Source organism: Ranitomeya imitator, chromosome 6 (genome assembly GCF_032444005.1).
Source record: "Ranitomeya imitator isolate aRanImi1 chromosome 6, aRanImi1.pri, whole genome shotgun sequence".
Lineage (NCBI taxonomy): Eukaryota > Metazoa > Chordata > Amphibia > Anura > Dendrobatidae > Ranitomeya > Ranitomeya imitator.
The window spans coordinates 399718637-399738525 of NC_091287.1; the positions used below are offsets into that span (position 1 = coordinate 399718637).

At 44.8% G+C, this 19889-nt stretch overlaps 1 protein-coding gene across 5 annotated transcripts in view; it reads right to left on the reverse strand.

Annotated features, from left to right (window-relative positions):
* The window catches only part of TMEM241 (transmembrane protein 241), a 219107-nt gene that overhangs the window by 146722 nt on the left and 52496 nt on the right, over nucleotides 1-19889 (reverse strand). For 2 of the 5 annotated variants that reach the window (XM_069731197.1, XM_069731198.1), the window contains 2 exons: nucleotides 16155-16238; nucleotides 14931-15680 (listed from right to left, as the gene is read on the reverse strand). In XM_069731197.1, the coding sequence (XP_069587298.1) occupies nucleotides 15042-15680; nucleotides 16155-16238 (723 nt within the window). In that variant the 3' untranslated portion in view covers nucleotides 14931-15041. Of the gene's footprint in view, nucleotides 1-3208; nucleotides 3258-14930; nucleotides 15681-16154; nucleotides 16239-19889 lie in introns of those variants that run through there. The other 3 variants (XM_069731199.1, XM_069731200.1, XM_069731196.1) reach the window with 2 other exon arrangements.

Sequence of the window (19889 nt, forward strand, 5' to 3'; positions counted from 1 at the left end):
TTTGTTAATTAGTGGTCCAAAGTAATACAACAATAACACATTGTTTTTCAACTTGCGTGTTGCAATTTCAAAAAATAAACAGCACATGCAGCAATAAAGGCACCCCCAATTAATACTTGGTTGCACAGACCCTTTGGCACTGATAACTTGCTCCAAATGTTTTCTTATAGCCATCTATAAGCTTCTTGCACTTCTCAGCTGGTGTATTCTCCCACTCTTCCTTTGCAGTTTGTTCATGCTCTTGAATGTTTGCAGGGTTCTTTTTCCCAATGGCAGATTACAGCTCACCCCAAAGATTTTCAATGGGATGGAGGTCAAGACTCATTGCTGGACATTTAAAAACAGTCAATTTTTTTCCTTTTTCAACCATTCCTGTGTGCTTTTGGATCTATGCTTTGGGTCATTGCCTGTTATGTTTGCTAATGACAGGTGTTATGAAGGCAATCCAGAAACACAGAATGCTTAGCGATCAGAGCGCACACAGTGATCTGACAAATACCCAAAAATACAAGAACGAGCTCTGAGACGTGGAAACTCTGTAGACTGCACACCTGATCCTATCCTAAACACAACTAAAAGCGGCTGTGGATTGCGCCTAACAACTACCTAGGCAACTCGGCACAGCCTAAGAAACTAGCTAGCCTGAAGATAGAAAAATAGGCCTGACTTGCCCCAGAGAAATTCCCCAAAGGAAAAGGCAGCCCCCCACATATAATGACTGTGAGTAAGATGAAAAGACAAAACGTAGGGATGAAATAGATTCAGCAAAGTGGGGCCCGATATTCTAGGACAGAGCGAGGACAGTAAAGCGAACTTTGCAGTCTACAAAAAACCCTAAAGCAAAACCACGCAAAGGGGGCAAAAAAAACCCACCGTGCCGAACTAACGGCACGGCGGTACACCCTTTGCGTCTCAGAGCTTCCAGCAAAACAAAAGACAAGCTGGACAGAAAAAAAGCAACAAAAAAGCAAAAAGCACTTAGCTATACAGAGCAGCAGGTCACAGGAACAATCAGGAGAAGCTCAGATCCAACACAAACATTGACAAGGAGCAAGGATAGCAGCATCAGGCGGAGTTAAGTAATGAAGCAGTTAACGAGCTCACCAGAACACCTGAGGGAGGAAGCTCAGAAGCTGCAGTACCACTTGTGACCACAGGAGTAAATTCAGCCACAGAATTCACAACAATTGCCCTTCTGGAGGACTCATGATCTTCAACTCAAACCAAGTTTTCTTACACAGAGTAGGATATTTCGATATAAAAACTTGACAATTCTCTGATTCCTATGATACAGTCAAGGCCTCCAGTACCAGACGCAGCAAAGCAACTCCACTACAATAAGGATCCTCCACCATGCTTTACTGTTGGTAAGGCGGTCTTTTTCTTATAAGCTTCATTGCACAATCTGTAAAACTGTTGCTTTGCATTGCCAAAAAGACCTATTTTTGTTACATCTGTCCACAGAACATTTTGACAAAAGGATTGTGGTTTTTATATTTTTCACATTGTTTTTGTTTTGTTTTAAGTAATGGATTATCATTTGCACTTTTACATTTAACATGAGTGCTCTTTACAAAAAAAAACAAACAACTCACTTGATTCATTTTTTTTTTTTTTTTTTCAGGAGATATTCGACATTATGTACTTATACTTCATGAGCAGGACTGTAGGCCTCATTCATAAATCTGTCAGTCACGCATGGGTGTTCTGTGCTTTTCACGCACAGAACATGTACCCACTGCAGCAATCTGTGAAGCTGTTCACAAGTCCTTGAATTTTTTTATTTTTTTGCAGACCATGTGTCCTCAAAAAAAAATGACGTATTTGATCTGCGTCAAGGATGAAATTTACCTATATATGAGCCAGATTCCTCAAGGACGGTGTTGTTCACACCAGTGTGGGGCACAATGAGCCAGGTGCCCCAGATTCATGAAGAGGTTCATGCCTCTGAATCTGGAGTGTCTGATGAACGGCTTGTGAATCCATGTGCCATGACAGAAACCTCAGAAGAGTCAGGTACTGTAGTGAGATTTCTGGAGTAGGGAACTCAAATTAGATGACCTGTGGTGATCTACCCCACCCTAGTTCTTCCCATTCTGTTGGAGCTGGAAAAAACTGGGGTTAAAAACGCCAAAAGTCGCACAATTTTGGCTTCAATCTGAGATGCGCCAAAATATTGCAACATTTCAAAGATTTTACGTCAGAATTCTGGCATGAATGCAGCGATGAATGGGGCCCTAAGGGTCTGTGAAGATCAGAGACTGTGTACGAATGGCATCAGTGAGCAGTCCTTGAGCTGTCCGTGATTAACATGGTGGATGGGAGAAGATTTGTCATTGATATTTTGATGCACGAACAACACAGATGAAACACTTATGGAAAAACAGACACAATGACCAATCAGTTACTATGATGAAACATGGACTGTTTTTTTTTTCTTTGTATGTAAAAAAACATGGGATGTCCGAATAAGGCCTTATAGATGGTGGAACAATAAAAAGGATCTGTCTGGCATCATTAGATATTTAAATGAATGAATATATTTGCATTTTACCTGCCGTTTTAATTTTTTGACTACTTTAGAGGGAACCTGTCAATTCGGCTAATGCCATTAACCTGCAGATATAGGGTGTATAGGGTGCTGTGAGTTGTGACTGCAGCCACGCCGGCGCACCTGCACAGGAGAAAGCTGGCAGCTCTTGGGAGGCATAAAGTACATTTCTCCCAGATAATGCACTTTCAGTACAGCGGCTTTGCCGAATTTTAATACCATAGGGTATGTACACGCATCAAGTTGTTGGCGCAGAAGTTTCTGCATCTCTAGGCAGGAAAAACAGCATAAAATAGGTACGTTTTTGATGCATTTTTCCCCACTCATTAGTATGGGTGAAATCTGCAGTAAAAATACTGAAATAATTGAAATGCTGCAGATTTAAAATCAGAACCAAATTTGAAGGTCAAAAATAAGCAAAGTGTCCATGATGCTTTTCACTTTGCTGGCATTCAGGTTTTGTGACAAATCTGTGCAGAAAAAGAAAAATGCAGCAAAATATGCACACAAAAAATCTGCAAAGTGTGACCAGGCCCTAAATCTGCAGATTAGTCTTGTAACTGTAGGTTAATAGGATTATCCAACATACCAAGTTCCCTTTAAGTTTGTAAAAAAGAAAAACAAAATGTAAAAATACTCTTAATTGTACAGACTTACCTGAGCAAACCAGGTGAATGATAGCCCAGAAATAACCATCTACATCAAACTACAGAAAAATAAATTATGTATTACACTCAAGTTTGTATAAATGTACATTGAAAAAATAAAAAAATATACATACACACACAAAAAAAAAAAAAACTTTGCCCAAAAAATAACCTGCCATCTGATCGGGGTTGGAATACATCATCACTGTATTAGTATGATAAACACACGTGTGCTAAAATAAACAGTGCGTTGCGAAAGTATTCAGCCCCCTGGAACTTTTCAACCTTTTCCCACATATCATGCTTCAAACATAAAGATACCAAATGTAAATTTTTGGTGAAGAATTAACAACAAGTGGAACACAAATGTGAAGTTGAACGAAATTTATTGGTTATTTAAAATTTTTGTGAAAATTCAAAAACTGAAAAGTGGGGCAAACAGCTCGAGCTCAGTGAGGTTTGATGGAGATCGTTTGTGAACAGCAGTTTCCAGGTCTTTCCACAGATTCTCGATTGGATTGAGGTCTGGACTTTGACTTGGCCATTCTAACACCTGGATACTTTTATCTGTGAACCATTCCATTGTAGATTTTGCTTTATGTTTGGGATCATTGTCTTGTTGGAAGACAAATCTCCCTCCCAGACTCAGGTCTTTTGCAGACTCCAACAGGTTTTCTTCAAGAATGGTCCTGTATTTGGCCCCATCCATCTTCCCATCAATTTTAACCATCTTCCCTGTCCCTGCTGAAGAAAAGCAGGCCCAAACCTTGATGCTGCCACCAGCATGTTTGACAGTGGGGATGGTGTGTTCAGGGTGATGAGCTGTGTTGCCTTTACGCCAAACATATATTTTGGCATTGTTGCCAAAAAGTTTGATTTTAGTTTCATCTGACCAGAGCACCTTCTTCCACACGCTTGGTGCGTCTCCCACGTGGCTTGTTGCAAACTTTAAACAACACTTTTTATGGATATCTTTGAGAAATGGCTTTCTTCTTGCCACTCTTCAATAAAGGCCAGATTTGTGCAGTGTACGACTGATTGTTGTCCTACGGACAGACTGTCCCACCTCAGCTGTAGATCTCTGCAGTTCATCCAGAGTGATCATGGGCCTCTTGGCTACATCTCTGATCAGTCTTCTCCTTGTTTGAGATGAAAGTTTAGAGGGAAGGCCGGGTCTTGGTAGATTTGCAGTGGTATGATACTCCTTCCATTTCAATATGATCGCTTGCACAGTGCTCTTTGAGATGTTCAAAGTTTTGGAAATCATTTTGTATACAAATCCGGCTTTAAACTTCTCCACAACAGTATCACGGACCTGCCTGTTGTGTTCCTTGGTCTTCATGATGCTCTCTGTGCTTCAAACAGAACCCTGGGACTATCACAGAGCAGCAGTATTTATACGGAGACTTGATTACACACAGGTGGATTTAGGCATTTATGACAACATTGGATCATTCAGAGATCCACAATGAACTTCTGGAGTGAGTTTGCTTTACTTTTCAGTTTTTGATTTTCAACAAAAATTTAAAATGACCAATAAATTTCGTTCAACTTCACAAATGTGTTCCACTTCTTGTTGATTCTTCACCAAAAATTTACATTTGGCATCTTTATGTTTGAAGCATGATATGTGGGAAAAGGTTGAAAAGTTCCAGGGGGCCGAATACTTTCGCAAGGTACTGTATGTATAAGCTGCTCATTTGTAAAAAGAGGTTATTGTAAGGGGCACCGCCATCTAATTGCTGACTGATTTTAATGGCCTCACGTTTACTATTACATTAACCCCTTCACGCCATGGCCATTTTCCATTTTTTTCAGTTTTCCTTTTTCCTACCATTCTTCCAAGAGCCATAACATTTTGATATTTCAGTCACTATGGCCATGAGAAGGCTTGTTTTTTGCGGGATGAATTCTATTTTTCAATGGCACCATTAAATTTTAACATATAGTGTACCGGAAAATGGGTAAAAAATTCCAAGACCAGAGAAATAGCAAAAAACAGGACTACTCCACATAGCTGAAGCACTGCTATGTATGCTATGTTTAGGAGAAATCACAATCTCCTATGAACACCAGCGACGAGCCGGCGTTCACAGGAGTATTGTAATGACAGGCACGGGTGGTCTTCTACAGACCCCAGGCTGTCATGACAACCCATGTGCTCCTTGCGATCAGTGATTGATAGTGTGATTCAACTGGATAACAGGGGCGGGAGGAGCTCAGATCCAGCCGCGGATGTAAAAGGCACATGACAGCTTATAAATTCATCTGTGAGGAGAACCATGGATCTCAATAGGTAAGCTCTGCTTCTAAGCTATCAAATTCTTGAGAAGAATATATTCAGCCTCGGCAAAAGGGTTATTCATATTTTAAGAAATCTTAAATAAGATTTGTCTCCACATTTCACAGAACAAACAGGGTACACTACTAAATAGATCTTAAGGTACCGTCACATTTAGCGACGCTGCAGCGATCTAGACAACGATGCCGATCGCTGCAGCGTCGCTGTGTGGTCACTGGAGAGCTGTCACACAGACAGCTCTCCAGCGACCAACTATGCGAAGTCCCCGGGTAACCAGGGTAAACATCGGGTTACTAAGCGCAGGGCCGCGCTTAGTAACCCGATGTTTACCCTGGTTACCAGTGTAAATGTAAAAAAAAAAAAAAAAAAACACTACATACTTACATTCCGGTGTCTGTCGCGTCCCCCAGCGTTCTGCTTCCCTGCACTGTCTAAGCGCCAGCCGTAAAGCAGAGCGGTGACGTCACCACTGTAATCTGCTTTACGGCCGGCCGGCGCTGATGGAGCGCCCCCAGACACAGGGCCACGAGTTCTCGGTATCGGGCCTCTCTGGTTCAGTTCTGGGATCGTCACGGTGGCTGGACCCGATCCGCGACCCTGCTAAGGGGCGTCCAATAAAGGTGGTACAGTCTGTCAGGGATTTGTGACGCCACCTGTGGTGTTCGGTCAGGGTGACCGACGCTGCTGTGGGGTCCGCTGGGATGATGGAACGGCAGCTAGATGGTATACCTTCCCACAGGTGAAGTATGTCCCCAGGGCTTCCCAGTAAGGTGGATGGTGATGGTGTGAGATGCAGTCAATAACGAGGACACAAGGTTGCAGTCTCTTTACCTCTTTACTGAAGACTTCAGGATCCTCAATCCAGAGCACGCTTAACCGGGCTAGCTGAGACCGGCCGGTCCGATGGGCACTTCCAGAGTTCCCTTTGCAGGTGGAAATCAGTGCCTACCACTAGCGCCTGTGTGTTGTAGTGCTACCCCGCTGAGCATTCGGAATAGTCCTCACAACTGCTGTTCTCGTTCGTTCTTTCTAATTCTCTCTCGCTTGTTCCAGATGTTACTAGTTTCTTGTCCCCCAGTATATTATGGCTAGGACGCACCCGTATGACGGGAAGGCTCGGAGCTCTTCCGGGACCCTAGAGACGCCCCTCTCCACACATTGCCCCCTATATCTTCGTAGGAAATTTAAGGTAGACAGCCAACCTATAATTAACTGTCCTGCGGAGTTCGAAGTAAGGCCTAGAGTCAGTTACTCCCGCGGTGTTCCGGCCACCGGCTACGCGCCTCAGTAGGATGTTGCCTCGGTCTCACGGCACGACTCCTAATGGCTCTCCTTTGTGCTTGATCTCATTTCTCACTGTTCCACAATATCCTTCCCTTCGTGTCACTTTCTTAGGATACCGCCGCGGGGTGTGCAGGTGCGGTTCCGTAACGTTCTGCTCTGTTCGCTAGGCACCTGCCAGGTTCCCACGCCTGACAGGGACCCCCCTGTGTCTTCTCCCTGCAACACCCCCTGCCACGGGATGTTGCCTGAATCCAACCCAGTCAGCTTCTGACTAACTTCCTATCCAACCCATAGTTTTCCCAGTGTGAGGAGTGGCCCAATAAATAAAGCCTTTTTCTCCCCCTAGTGGCCGGAGTGTGAAGTGTAATGTGTGCTAGTGATACCTAGTCAGTAGAATTCCTACAGTGCCATCAGACGTACCAACACTCCCCTTAGTGGCAGAGTGTCATACTGCAACAACCAGATCTCTGGGGTGCTGCACTGACAGTGCAGGGAAGCAGAATGCCGAGGGACGCGACAGACACCGGAATGTAAGTATGTAGTGTTTGTTTGTTTTTTTACATTTACACTGGTAACCAGGGTAAATATCGGGTTACTAAGCGCGGCCCTGCGCTTAGTAACCCGATGTTTACCCTGGTTACCAGTGAAGACATCGCTGAATCGGCATCACACATGCCGATTCAGCGATGTCTGCGGGAGATCCAGCGACGAAATAAAGTTCTGGCCTTTCTGCTCCGACCAACGATGTCACAGCAGGATCCAGATCGCTGCTGCGTGTCAAACACAACGATATCGCTAGCCAGGACGCTGCAACGTCACGGATCGCTAGCGATATCGTTGTTAAGTCGCTCAGTGTGAAGGTACCTTTAGACCTGAAAAAATGCTTTAATTACTTTGAAAATCCTTTGTCAAGACTAGCAATACAATGCCTCATGAAAGTTTAACTCCACCTATAATTAACAGCTCTTCAGTGTCCTTGTGCTGCTCAGATCTCACACTGCTCAGTACAAGCTGCAGCTATCAGTCAGGCTGGGTAGGAGGAGAGTGAATACACAAACTAAGCTGGCGCGATCCAGCAAGCCTGGTTCCCTCTGCAGCTGGCTGAATAAGAGGGAACCCGAGCAAATTCACTCATCTCTAACTCATGAGCTCTCATGCTATAGCTGCTCATTTAAAGGGAATCTGCCAGCAAATTTTTGCCATCTAATCTGAGAGCTGCATAATGTAGAGACAGACACCCTGATGGAAGCGATGTGTCACTTATTGGGCTGCTTAAAGTAGTTTTTTGAACAAATTACTGTTTTATCAGCAGATTATCACTAGATGAATTGTAAACCGGCTGTCAGGTAATCCACCATGTTCATGTGCTCTGTATGAATCCCAACTGCACACCAGAGGTGCACAACTCCTGTCCTCAAGGGCCACCAACAGTGCAGTTTTCAGGATTTCCTTACTATTGCTCAGATGATTAAATTATCACTTGCACAGGTGAGGATTCCAACACCTGTGCAATAGTATGGAAATCCTGAAAATACCCACTGTTGGTGATCCTTGAGCACTGATGCTGACCCTTGAGCACTGATGCTGTGCATCCCTGGTGTGCACTGTAAATATACAGAGCTCAGCATGCAGACAACTGCTAGACCTGCAGCATAAAAACTTTTTTTTTTTTTAAATAAAAATAAAAGCAAGCAGATCAGTAAGTGATACATTGCTGGAATCGTCGTCTGTGCCCCCACATTATGCTCAAATGGGGTAGTAAAATCCTTATGACAGATTGCCTATATCATCAGGATTATACAGCCAATCTCAAATTAATTTTCAAAGTATCTACATCAGGTCTTAGAGATCCATTTACTAATGTATACAATTTGCATTGTGAAGTCTGGGTTCAGATCAGTTTAAGTAGAGCGAAAGGACTGGAATATGTAATTTAGCGCAGGGGTGTCAAACTGCATTCCTCGAGGGCTGCAAACCATGCGTGTTTTCAAGATTTCCTTAGCTTTGTACAAGGTGCTGCAATCATTATGTGTGTAGGTGATTAAAGGGAACCTGTCACCCCGTTTTTTGAGATTGAGCTATAAATACTGTTAAATAGGGCCTGCGCTGTGCGTTACTATAGTGTATGTAGTGTACCCCGATTCCCCATGTATGCTGAGAAATACATTACCAAAGTCGCCGTTTTCGCCTGTCAATCAGGCTGGTCTGGTCAGGTGGGCGTGTTCACAGCGCTCTTTTCTTCCCCAGCTTTCCGTTGGTGGCGTAGTGGTGTGCGCATGTCCAGAGTTCCGACTTCCCTGCGCCCACGTGAAGACACAGCGCGCGATCTGCGCTGTAATCCCTTGCATCGGTGGGGGCGGCCATCTTCCTGGGGCCGCGCGTGCGCAGATGGAGTGCTCTGCTGCACGGGGCTTCAGGAAAATGGCCGCGGGATGCCGCGCGTGCGCATTAGAGATCGCGGCGGCCATTTTCCCAAAGCCGAGATGCAAACTTGGCTTTGGGAAAATGGCCGCCGCGATCTCTAATGCGCACGCGCGGCATCCCGCGGCCATTTTCCTGAAGCCCCGTGCAGCAGAGCACTCCATCTGCGCACGCGCGGCCCCAGGAAGATGGCCGCCCCCACCGATGCAAGGGATTACAGCGCAGATCGCGCGCTGTGTCTTCACGTGGGCGTAGGGAAGTCGGAACTCTGGACATGCGCACACCACTACGCCACCAACGGAAAGCTGGGGAGGAAAAGAGCGCTGTGAACACGCCCACCTGACCAGACCAGCCTGATTGACAGGCGAAAACGGCGACTTTGGTAATGTATTTCTCAGCATACATGGGGAATCGGGGTACACTACATACACTATAGTAACGCACAGCGCAGGCCCTATTTAACAATATTTATAGCTCAATCTCAAAAAACGGGGGTGACAGGTTCCCTTTAAATTATCACCTGTGCAGTACAAGGAAATCCTGAAAACATGACCTGGTTGCAGCCCTCGAGGAATGCAGTTTGACACCCCTGATTTAGCGTGTGGCTAGCTTGGACAGCACACATTTGACAATTTCACAGAAAACTCTAAAATCAGGAGATTTGTTTCGTGTATTATAACAATCCAGAACGTAACCCCTCGTTACTGACATGTTGATTTAACCAGATTCATATACCGTAGTTATTTATCACCTGCTATTACTATTCCCCATGAGGTTTATGGAAATTAAAGACAAGAAATCCGTATTCAGGCAAACTTTTAGACACTGCGGTGTTAAATTGTTGCTTAATTACTGAAAATCCACGTGGTGCTCTCTGCATTGATGCAAAGCACAAAATAAACATGGTAATTTAGCAGAAGCCAATTTGCACAGTTTCGTATGAAGAGTTCCCTGCAGTACAACATGCAGCTCGGATAATTGCCACTTCATACGGCTTGCCAGGCAAACACTCTGCCTAGATTTCTGGTTTCAATGAACACATGTGAAACAAAATGTTTTATTGCTGTGGAGAAAAACATATCGCTGGTCCTCTGCTTATTCATTACTGAAGCAAACTCACTTGCAAAGATGGCATACAACAAGTGTGGGCACAAGTACATTCTGGGCATTTCCTATAACCAGACTTTAGACTGGAGCTTTGCTGTATTGGTAAATCACTTTATGGATTCAAATATTAAACATGGAATAATTTATTTCTAACATCAGAAACAAACAAAAAAATGAAATAAAACATGCTGAAAAAGAGCATGGACTGCACCTTCAAAAGATCATACACTGATCTAATGCAGCTCGGCAAAAATATCTATGTAGCTGAACATGAGGCTCTTAGTTTAACAATCTGTGACGGCCGCCAGAAGACGGAAGTGTAAAAGTAGCCTTAGATGCTGCTGTCAATAGTGACTACATCATATAAATGGTTAGCAGAGTGTGGGGGCTTCCTCTTTACCCGCATCGGTGCCCTGAGATCATGATTGTATGTTCCTGATGTTTGCCAAGGGAATTCACAACCAAATAGCGGCCTTAGAGTCTGCCGGCTGTTGTAACCTGTTCAGAAGTTAGCGACATTTAGGTGGTAAAAATACACTTTATTCCGGTCATGTCACTTTGCACTAATTCCTGAAAAATCAACTGAAGGGTAAATAAACTACCTGACAGCAGTTTTCAATATGTCAAGGCTGCAGTTTTTAAAATGGTATCACTTTTGGAGGTTTCCAATATATAGGACCCCTCAAACCTGGATAGGGCCTAAAAAAATAATTTTGTATATTTCCGTGAAAAAAATGAAAAATTACTGCTACATTTATAAACCTCCTAAAATGCTAACAAAAATAAAAAACATTTTACAAATGGTGCCGATTTAAAGCAGGCATGAGGGACATGTTATTTATTCAGATTTTTGCGTGGTATGACCATCTGGATTAATGGGATAATCAAAGTTTGAAAATTTAATTTGTTTTCTTCATTTTTGTCAAATTTCCAATGCTTTTTAAAATAAATAAAACAAAGCATAGTCAACCTAAATGTACCATTATCATAAAGTATAATGTGTCGCGGAAAAAAAATCTACAGAGTTATTACCACATAAAGTAACACTGGTGAGACTTCAAAAATTTGGCCTAGTTACTAAAGGGTTAATATTGTTAGTCTTTTCATATGGCCCAAAGGGCCCTTTTGGGCTTTCATAGACACCAGTGGCCAGGCGTGAATGCAACCTCTGCACTCCGTATAGTTAAGCCCTTGGAAGCCCCATTTACAGCAGGTGATGTCACAGCTCACCTCCTCCCCCTCCCTTCACAGTGACCTTTGCTCAAAATTCCTCAAGACAATTCTGAGTCACTACTGCTCCATGTGCCCACAGGCATAAAAATACATTATTAGGCTTTCTAAAGCAGTAAAGGATCATAACATTGCAAGTGGGTTTTTTCTCTGTAATTAGCAATATGATTTTTTTTCTACATTAAAACCAAATTTAAACAAAAGCTCATTTTCTAACAATACATTCCCTTTAAGCAAATACCATGCATTACCGATCCACTGAATAGTTGGTAAGTAAGATCCGCTGGGACTCCTCAGCCTTAGACCTGGTACACACGAGCATGTGCAAAATCAGCTGTTCATATCCAGAAAATATTATTATTTGTCATCCACATGCAATCCGATATACCTTACCGGCCGCGATGGCGTAGGGTCCCAGGGTCGCTGCTGGAAGAGGCAAGAGTGAAGCGTTGCTGCAGGCTGGGATGAGGGGGTATTCGGATGCGCGACGCCCTGGTGTGGTGTGGGTATTCGGATGCGCGACGCCCTGGCTCTGCTGACGTTTTGTGTAAGCGCCGAGACAAATGGCTGCCAGGGGCGGCGCATGCACAGATGGAGATCTCGGCATCAAGATCCCCCGCAGCACCGAACACCCGCAGCAGAGTGCCGCACATCTGAATACCCCCTCATCCCAGCCTGCAGCAACGCTACACTCTTGCCTCCCCCAGTAGGGGCCCTGGGACCCAGCTTGACCGCAGCCTCCACCCCCAGTAAGCAGTAAGACACAAGGATTATAAAACACACTACCATTTGTTTTTTCCCCATTTATCTCCTCAAAATTTGGGGTGCGTCTTATGATCCGCAAAATACGGAAATGTATTATGCTTTGCTTATATAAAGCCATCACATTCCGCAGCTCTTTACAGACATTATCACTGCTGTTCGTAAAGAGGCTCACAATCTAAATTCTTTATCAGTACAGTAGTGTTCTAAATAACAGCAGTCCAATAGGACTAACCAGATTAATCAGTGTTTTTGGCATAAATTACATTACCCCATGTCACACAAACTCCTTGCAGATGTTGTCCTTGGACCCAAGAGCTCCAAGGCTGCAGTGCTAACCACTGAGCCACTGCGCTGCCCTTAGCCCGTTCTTTTCCAGCAACCCGACAGTGCAGTGGTGGAGTCACGCTGAAGCGCTTGCACCCTATACAACCCCATTGCAGATATGGAAACAGCTGGGTGCAGCTTTATTAAGGCTAAGGGTACCGTCACAGTGCAATTTTGATCGCTACGACGGCACGATTCGTGACGTTCGAGCGATATAGTTACGATATCGCAGTGTCTGACACGCTCCTGCGATCAGGGACCCTGCTGAGAATCGTACGTCGTAGCAGATCGTTTGAAACTTTCTTTCGTCGTCTAGTGTCCCGCTGTGGCGGCATGATCACATGGTGTAACATATATCGTATACGATGTGCGCATAGTAACCAACGGCTTCTACATCGCACATACGTCATGAAATTATCGCTCCAGCGTCGTAGATTGCAAAGTGTGACAGCAGTCTACGACGCTGGAGCGTCACGGATCGTACCGTTGTAGCGATGAAAATTGCACTGTGTGACGGTACCCTAAAGTACGTATTCGGTGTTACTTTCTGATGACATTCTATCCAGAGAATGTCACGTATCTGCAGTAATGACTGTATGCACAGAGCTAAGATGTAAGGAATGAGAAGCAGAGCTCCGGACAATTTAGTATAGTACCTGAGAAGGAAAGTGCATTAGGGTTATTGAAGCTATACGGCTCACTTACACAAGAACAGACAATGTCGGCTCCACTTACTCCATTATCTGCCTCGGTGCACTATATCAGACCAATGTAAAGTGGCTGCACTCATTACTAAATTAAAGCTTCTTCTCTGCACTTTATTCTCTGCAGATGGAAGTCTCTGGAATAGGATTTGTACATTCCACTACACTAGGAAAAATTAAGCCAGTCTTTGGACGCTGGGTCCTTTAACGCTCTGTTGAATGCTATAGAACAACATGAAATCTCCATTTCAGGGACCTCTGTTGAAAATTAATCCGAGGTGCATTAAAACGGCCATCTGCCAACAGTATCACTTACCAGAGGCAGGTTTAAAAAAAAGCCGGATTACGTACCGGTAATGCCCTTTTAATGAGCCACGACAGCACCCACAATGAGAGAGGGATCCGCCCATAGGAACAGGAAACCTACAGAGATAAAAAGGGCGGTCCCCCTCTCCTCCTCAGTTGTTTTTCAGAGTACAAGAGGAACCGCCATTGTTAAATTAGTATAAATATATCCATAATTGTTTGTATGTTATCTATATTCACCCATGAGAATATCTTATATAAATAACTACTAGGGTGGGAAGTGACAGGGTGCTGTCGTGGCTCATTAAAAGGGCATTACCGGTACGTAATCCGGCTTTTTACCCTTCGCCACGACAGCACCCACAATGAGAGACTTTCAGAGAACCTTCACCTGGGTGGGATTACCGTACTAAGGACGGCTCTCCCGAAAGCCAAGTCAGATGCAGAAGACAGATCAAGTCTATAATGTTTATAGAAGGTGGAAGGCGACGACCAAGTTGCGGCCTTACATATAAGCTCGATGGAGATGTCTTTATTCTCCGCCCACGAGGATGATACGGCTCGAGCTGAATGCGCCTTTACTCCCTCTGGAGGATCTTTGCCCTTTGACAAGTATGCAAGATGGATAGCCTCTCTGATCCACCGGGACAAGGTAGCTTTCGTGACACAGTGGCCTTTTCGGTGACCCTGAAAAGATACAAACAGAGCCCTACTCTGTCTGCAGGACTGGGTTCTCTCTAAGTAGCTTAGGACTGCTCTTTTAATGTCTAACATGTGCAGTTTCTCTTCCTCTGGATTTAGTGGATTATCGAAAAAGGAAGGTAAGAAAATTTCCTGAGTTCTATGGTATTTTGTCGCTACTTTAGGGAGATATTATGGATCTGGTTTGAGAACCACCCTGTCCTGATATGTCATTAAGAATGGAGGGTCTATGGAAAGGGCTTGGATGTCTCCTACTCGTCTGGCCGATGTTAAGGCTATCAATAAAGCTACCTTGTATGTGACATTTTTTAGAGGGATAGAATCTAAGGGCTCAAAGGGAGGACCAGTTAAGGCGTCTAGAACTAGATTCAAGTCCCAAGGTGGTAGACGTGGGACATGAACCGGAGTACATCGTTCACATGCCCTAATAAATCTTGCTATCCATCTATTACCCGCTATGTTAGCACTATAGAGGGCTCCTAGGGCAGACACTTGAACTCTCAAGGTATTAACAGATAATCCCATCCCATGACCTTTTTGTAAAAATTCAAGGATGGCTCTAATAGGAACCCTGTTAGAGAAGGGTTCCGTATGAAAGTTAAGAAATTTCCTCCATACTCTGCTGTATATAAGAGTCGTGGATCTCTTTCTACTTAACAGTAAAGTATTAATCAGATCTTGTGAGAACCCCCTTAATGTTAGTATTTGCCTCTCAAGTTCCACGCCGTGAGGTGGAGGCCCTTCACTTGTGGATGGTAGAATGGACCTTGAGACAGTAGGTCTGGTGTCATTGGCAGAATCCAGGGATCGCAGACTGACATTGCTTGAAGACAGGAGAACCAGGGCCTCTTTGGCCAAAAAGGTGCTATCAATATTACTCTCGCTTTCTCTTCCCTTATCTTTTTGATGACTAGTGGGATTAGCATCATTGGAGGGAAGGCATATGCCAGATTGTAGTTCCACGGATACTGGAGCGAGTCTATCAAGTCTGGTTTGTCTGCCACATTCAGGGAGGCGAATGCTCGTACCTGTCTGTTGTTCCTGGTTGCAAATAAATCTATCTGCGGAAGACCCCACATGTCCACTATGTTTTTGAATATCTGAGGGTTGAGGGTCCATTCTCCTTGACGTAGCATGTGGCGACTTAGAAAGTCGGCCTTTGTATTTTCTATACCTCTGATGTGGAGAGCTGTGAGTGACAGAAAATTGAGCTCTGCTAAGTCGAAGATGCTTGCTGCTGAAGACATCAGACTTTTTGATCGAGTTCCGGCTTGATGATTTAGATATGCGACGACTGTCGTGTTGTCTGACAGGATTTTGATATGAGATCCTCGGAGCTGGGGAAGGAAAAATTTTAAGGCATAATGAACTGCATTCAATTCTTTCCAGTTGGAGGACTGCTGGATCTCTGAAGAATTCCAGCGACCTTGAGCTACATATTTATCCAGATGGGCTCCCCACCCTTCTGGTCCTGCGTCAGTAGTGACTAATTTAGAGGGTGTTACTGACCATGAGACTCCTCTAGACAAATGGGTTTTATTTAACCACCAGCGAAGCGACTCCAACACATCTTTAGATAGAGTAATCTTCGTATTCAAATTACCATGGCAGCGAGATTGCGCCTGGAGTGTCTGGTGTTGTAGGGCTCTGGTATGGTATTGAGCCCATTGTACGGCAGGAATGCAGGAGGAAAGTGAGCCCAAGAGAGACATGGCATCTCTAAGGGACATTTGAGGTTTTGCCATTGCCATCGAAATTTTTGAAATTATTGTTAATTTTTTGGAATCTGGTAAAAAGCATTTTTTACTTACAGAGTCCAAACTTAGTCCTAGGAAGGACTGATGGGTTTCCGGATGTAGTCTGGACTTTTTGAAGTTCACTATCCAACCCAAGGCCTGTAACGATGAAACAGTATTAGTCAATCGTTCTTTACACTGAGAGGCTGAATTTCCAATTATTAAAAAATCATCTAGATAAGGTACAATTAGCGTCTCCTGATGACGCAAATAAGCCATCACCTCGAGTATAACTTTTGTAAAAACCCGAGGAGCCATGGACAGGCCGAACGGCATGGCTGTAAATTGAAAGTGACGGCTCCGACCTTGTAGAAGTACTGCCACTCTGAGGCATTGTTGATGCTCCGCATAAATGGGAAGATGATAATACGCATCCTTCAAATCTAGGCCTGCCATAAAGCACCTAGGAAACAAAAGTTTAATCGTAGATCTTATTGATTCCATTTTAAACGTATGACTGTACAGGAAGGAATTTAGTCTTTTTAGATTAATTATAGTACGAAAAGTACCGTCTGGTTTTGAAACCAGAAATAAAGGGGAATAAAATCCCTTCCCTTCCTGATCTCTTGGTACTTCTACAAGAACATTCTTAGCCAGCAGGCTCAGAATTTCTAATTGGAGCGCTTTTTGCTGTTCCGGCGCTTTTAGTGAGGTGATAATAAAAGTATCCTGCGGAATCTTAAAGAATTCTAATTTTAATCCGTATTTTACGAGGTGGAGAATCCACTGATTTGAAGTTATATATTCCCAATGATGGTAAAAGAACTTCAGTCTTCCACCCACCGGAATTTCATCACTGATGGTATCTGCCACGTTTAGATGTTTCGGGATTACCGAATAAGGCACCTTTCGGTTTCTCCTTAGTTTCCCAGCGCTCTCTTTGCGGCTCGTACGGCCTTCTCCTATTGAATGGCCGTCTCCTAAACGCTCTCCTATAAGAAGGAAGAAACTGTTTAGGGAATCCCTTCCTTCTTTCTCCTGCCTTATTAAGGAGGTCATCAAGAACCTTCCCAAAAAGGAACTCACCCTGGCATGGGATTGTACATAATTTTGATTTGGATTGTACATCACCCTTCCATCCCTTTAACCAAAGGGCACGCCGGGCTGCATTGACAAGGCCTGCTGATCTTGCTGCCAGCCGTAAGGAGTCCACTGAAGCATCAGTTAAGAATGCTGTAGCGCTCTTAATTAAAGGGATTGTCTGCAAGATCTTTTCTCTTGCGACTTTACCCTTAATTTGCTGCTCTAGCTGGTCAATCCATACCAATAGTGACCTAGCCGTGCAAGTACCCGATATGGCGGGTTTAAAGGCCCCTGTGCTTGTCTCCCATGACCTTTTAAGAAGAGCCTCAGTTTTGCGGTCCAATGGGTCGAGTAAATTTCCTGCGTCCTCCACAGGAAGGGATGATTGTTTTAAGGTGGATGCCACTGCTGCGTCCACTTTAGGCACCTTGGACCAGATCTCTAACTCTTCATCACTGAAGGGGTAACGCCTTTTTGAAGAGGAGGGAAGGAATCCTTTCCCCTGCTTGTCCCATTCTCTTTTTACGAGATCTTTCACAGCGGACACCACTGGGAAGGTTCGGCGTCTTTTGTGGCCTAGGTCTGCAAACATTATCTCCTGGGCCGATTTAACCTCCTTAGTGTCTGGACAACCCATGGTATTCCTCACTGATTTAATAAGGTTATTAATGCTGTCCAGCGGGAAACATGCTCCGCTCTCATCCTCGGAAGAACCGGATGATGGTTCTGAGGTGTTAGAGGACTGGATTAACCCCTCTTCTGACTCCGAACTAGAAGAAAGGGGGCGGCTTTTACTCCCATGCTTTTCCTGGGATTTCGATCCTAGAGATTGAATCTCTTGTCTAATTATGGCCCTGAGGTTAGTGGTGGTTACTGCAGCCTCATCCTTTAGGGTTTGCTGTATGCAATCTTGGCACAACCTTTTCGGATATGAATCCGGCAAGGGTTGTATACACAGGGCACATTCTTTATGTTTTGTTTTACTTGTCCTTTTAGCCTACGGGGAGAGGTAGAGAAGGAAGGGATCAGCTTATAGGTAGAGGATTAAATACACTCACCCAGTGAAGCATTCATTGTACCGGTCTTGGAGGAGGGGACGCTGTGCGGCTTCTGAGTAGATCTGATTCTCTACTCCTTCTCACATGAGTGTCAGACTCCATCACAGGGCGACCACTCTTTTTCCCAGCTGTGGATTTTGCAGTTTTAGCGCTGCCATCTCTTCCAGTGCTCACCTGCTCCACCGCTGGCAGATGCTCTTCATGCGCTGGGGACGACATTCTGAGCACAATCGCTCTGTGTCCCGGCTCCATTTAAAACAGGGCGGCAATCTCCGCGCTCTAGGCCGCGAACTGGAAGTGCTTTCACTACTTCCGGTTCAAGCAGGGCCGAGCACACTTACCCGGAGACGCTGACGCCGCCGGCCTCTAGAAGTGCCGCTCCTGCGTTCCTCACGCTCCTGCGTCCTCCTCTTCATAGGCCGGGCTTTAGCGCCCGGAACCTGCCGGAAACGCGATCAGACGAGGGAGGAGGCTGATACAGTGGCTCCCCCGACGCTGCTACTGACGCCGCAGCCCCTGCCGCTCACCAGGAGATCGAACAGGCGGGTGCATGGGTCAGGTAAGATGGAGGTGCTCCAACCACCTCGTGCTGCAGGTTATCCAGGATTTCCGATAGGAACAGGAAACCAACTGAGGAGGAGAGGGGGACCGCCCTTTTTATCTCTGTAGGTTTCCTGTTCCTATAGGCGGATCCCTCTCTCATTGTGGGTGCTGTCGTGGCGAAGGGTAAAATAATAAATAATAATTCTTAGAGGCAGAGTGTCCGTTATTCTCAGTTTCAAAATGAAACCCTATAATGCACATCTTCACTAAAAGGGGATATCCAAGACTTGGGAAGCGGGGGAGAAGGGGGGGTCGATTTAGGAAAAAAAAAAAAAAATGGCACATAGATGCCAACAAGGGCAACCACCTGCCTGTTGTACCCGGCACCAGTCATTGACCACTCCTGCAAGAGATATAGCTACTCCTGTCAATAGAGAATCAGTCTCTCTTCCCATTGACAGGGGGGACTACCTGTGTCACATTGATTGACAGCCGGCTTCCCACAATTAGGCAGTGGATATCCAGCTGTCAATCAGCGTGACACTAGTAGTCCCCCCTTTCCTGTCAACAGGAAGAGAAACTGCTGCTCTATTGACAGGGAGTGGCATAATCTCTGGCAGGAGTGGTCACTGACCGACACCAGGCACAATAAGCAGGTGGTTGCCTTAGTTAGCAACTGCTGCTCTATTGACAGGGAGTGGCATAATCTCTGGCAGGAGTGGTCAATGACCGACATCAGGCACAATAAGCAGGTGGTTGCCTCCATTAGCAACTGCATGCTTGTTTTTTTTTTTAAAGTACTGAATATCCCTTTAAAAGCAGACATTTTATGTGACTGCAGACTTTGTGTGCGCTGTGAGGATTCTCTGGTGTTGGGAGCAGGAGGGCGCATGACCACAAGTATACGATATGAAGTCACGTGCTAACTAGATGTGCACAGCCTCGCTCAAATCAAGCACATTGAAAGACACGTGACTGCATGTACGACTGCAGGGCTCACAATCTACAAGGGATGGGTGAGGATACAATAGGCGAGGGTAGAGCTGGTCATGCAGCGGTTTGGTCCATCGGTGGTTACTGCAGGTTATAGGCTTGCCGGAAGAGGTAGGTCTTCAGGTTCTTTTTG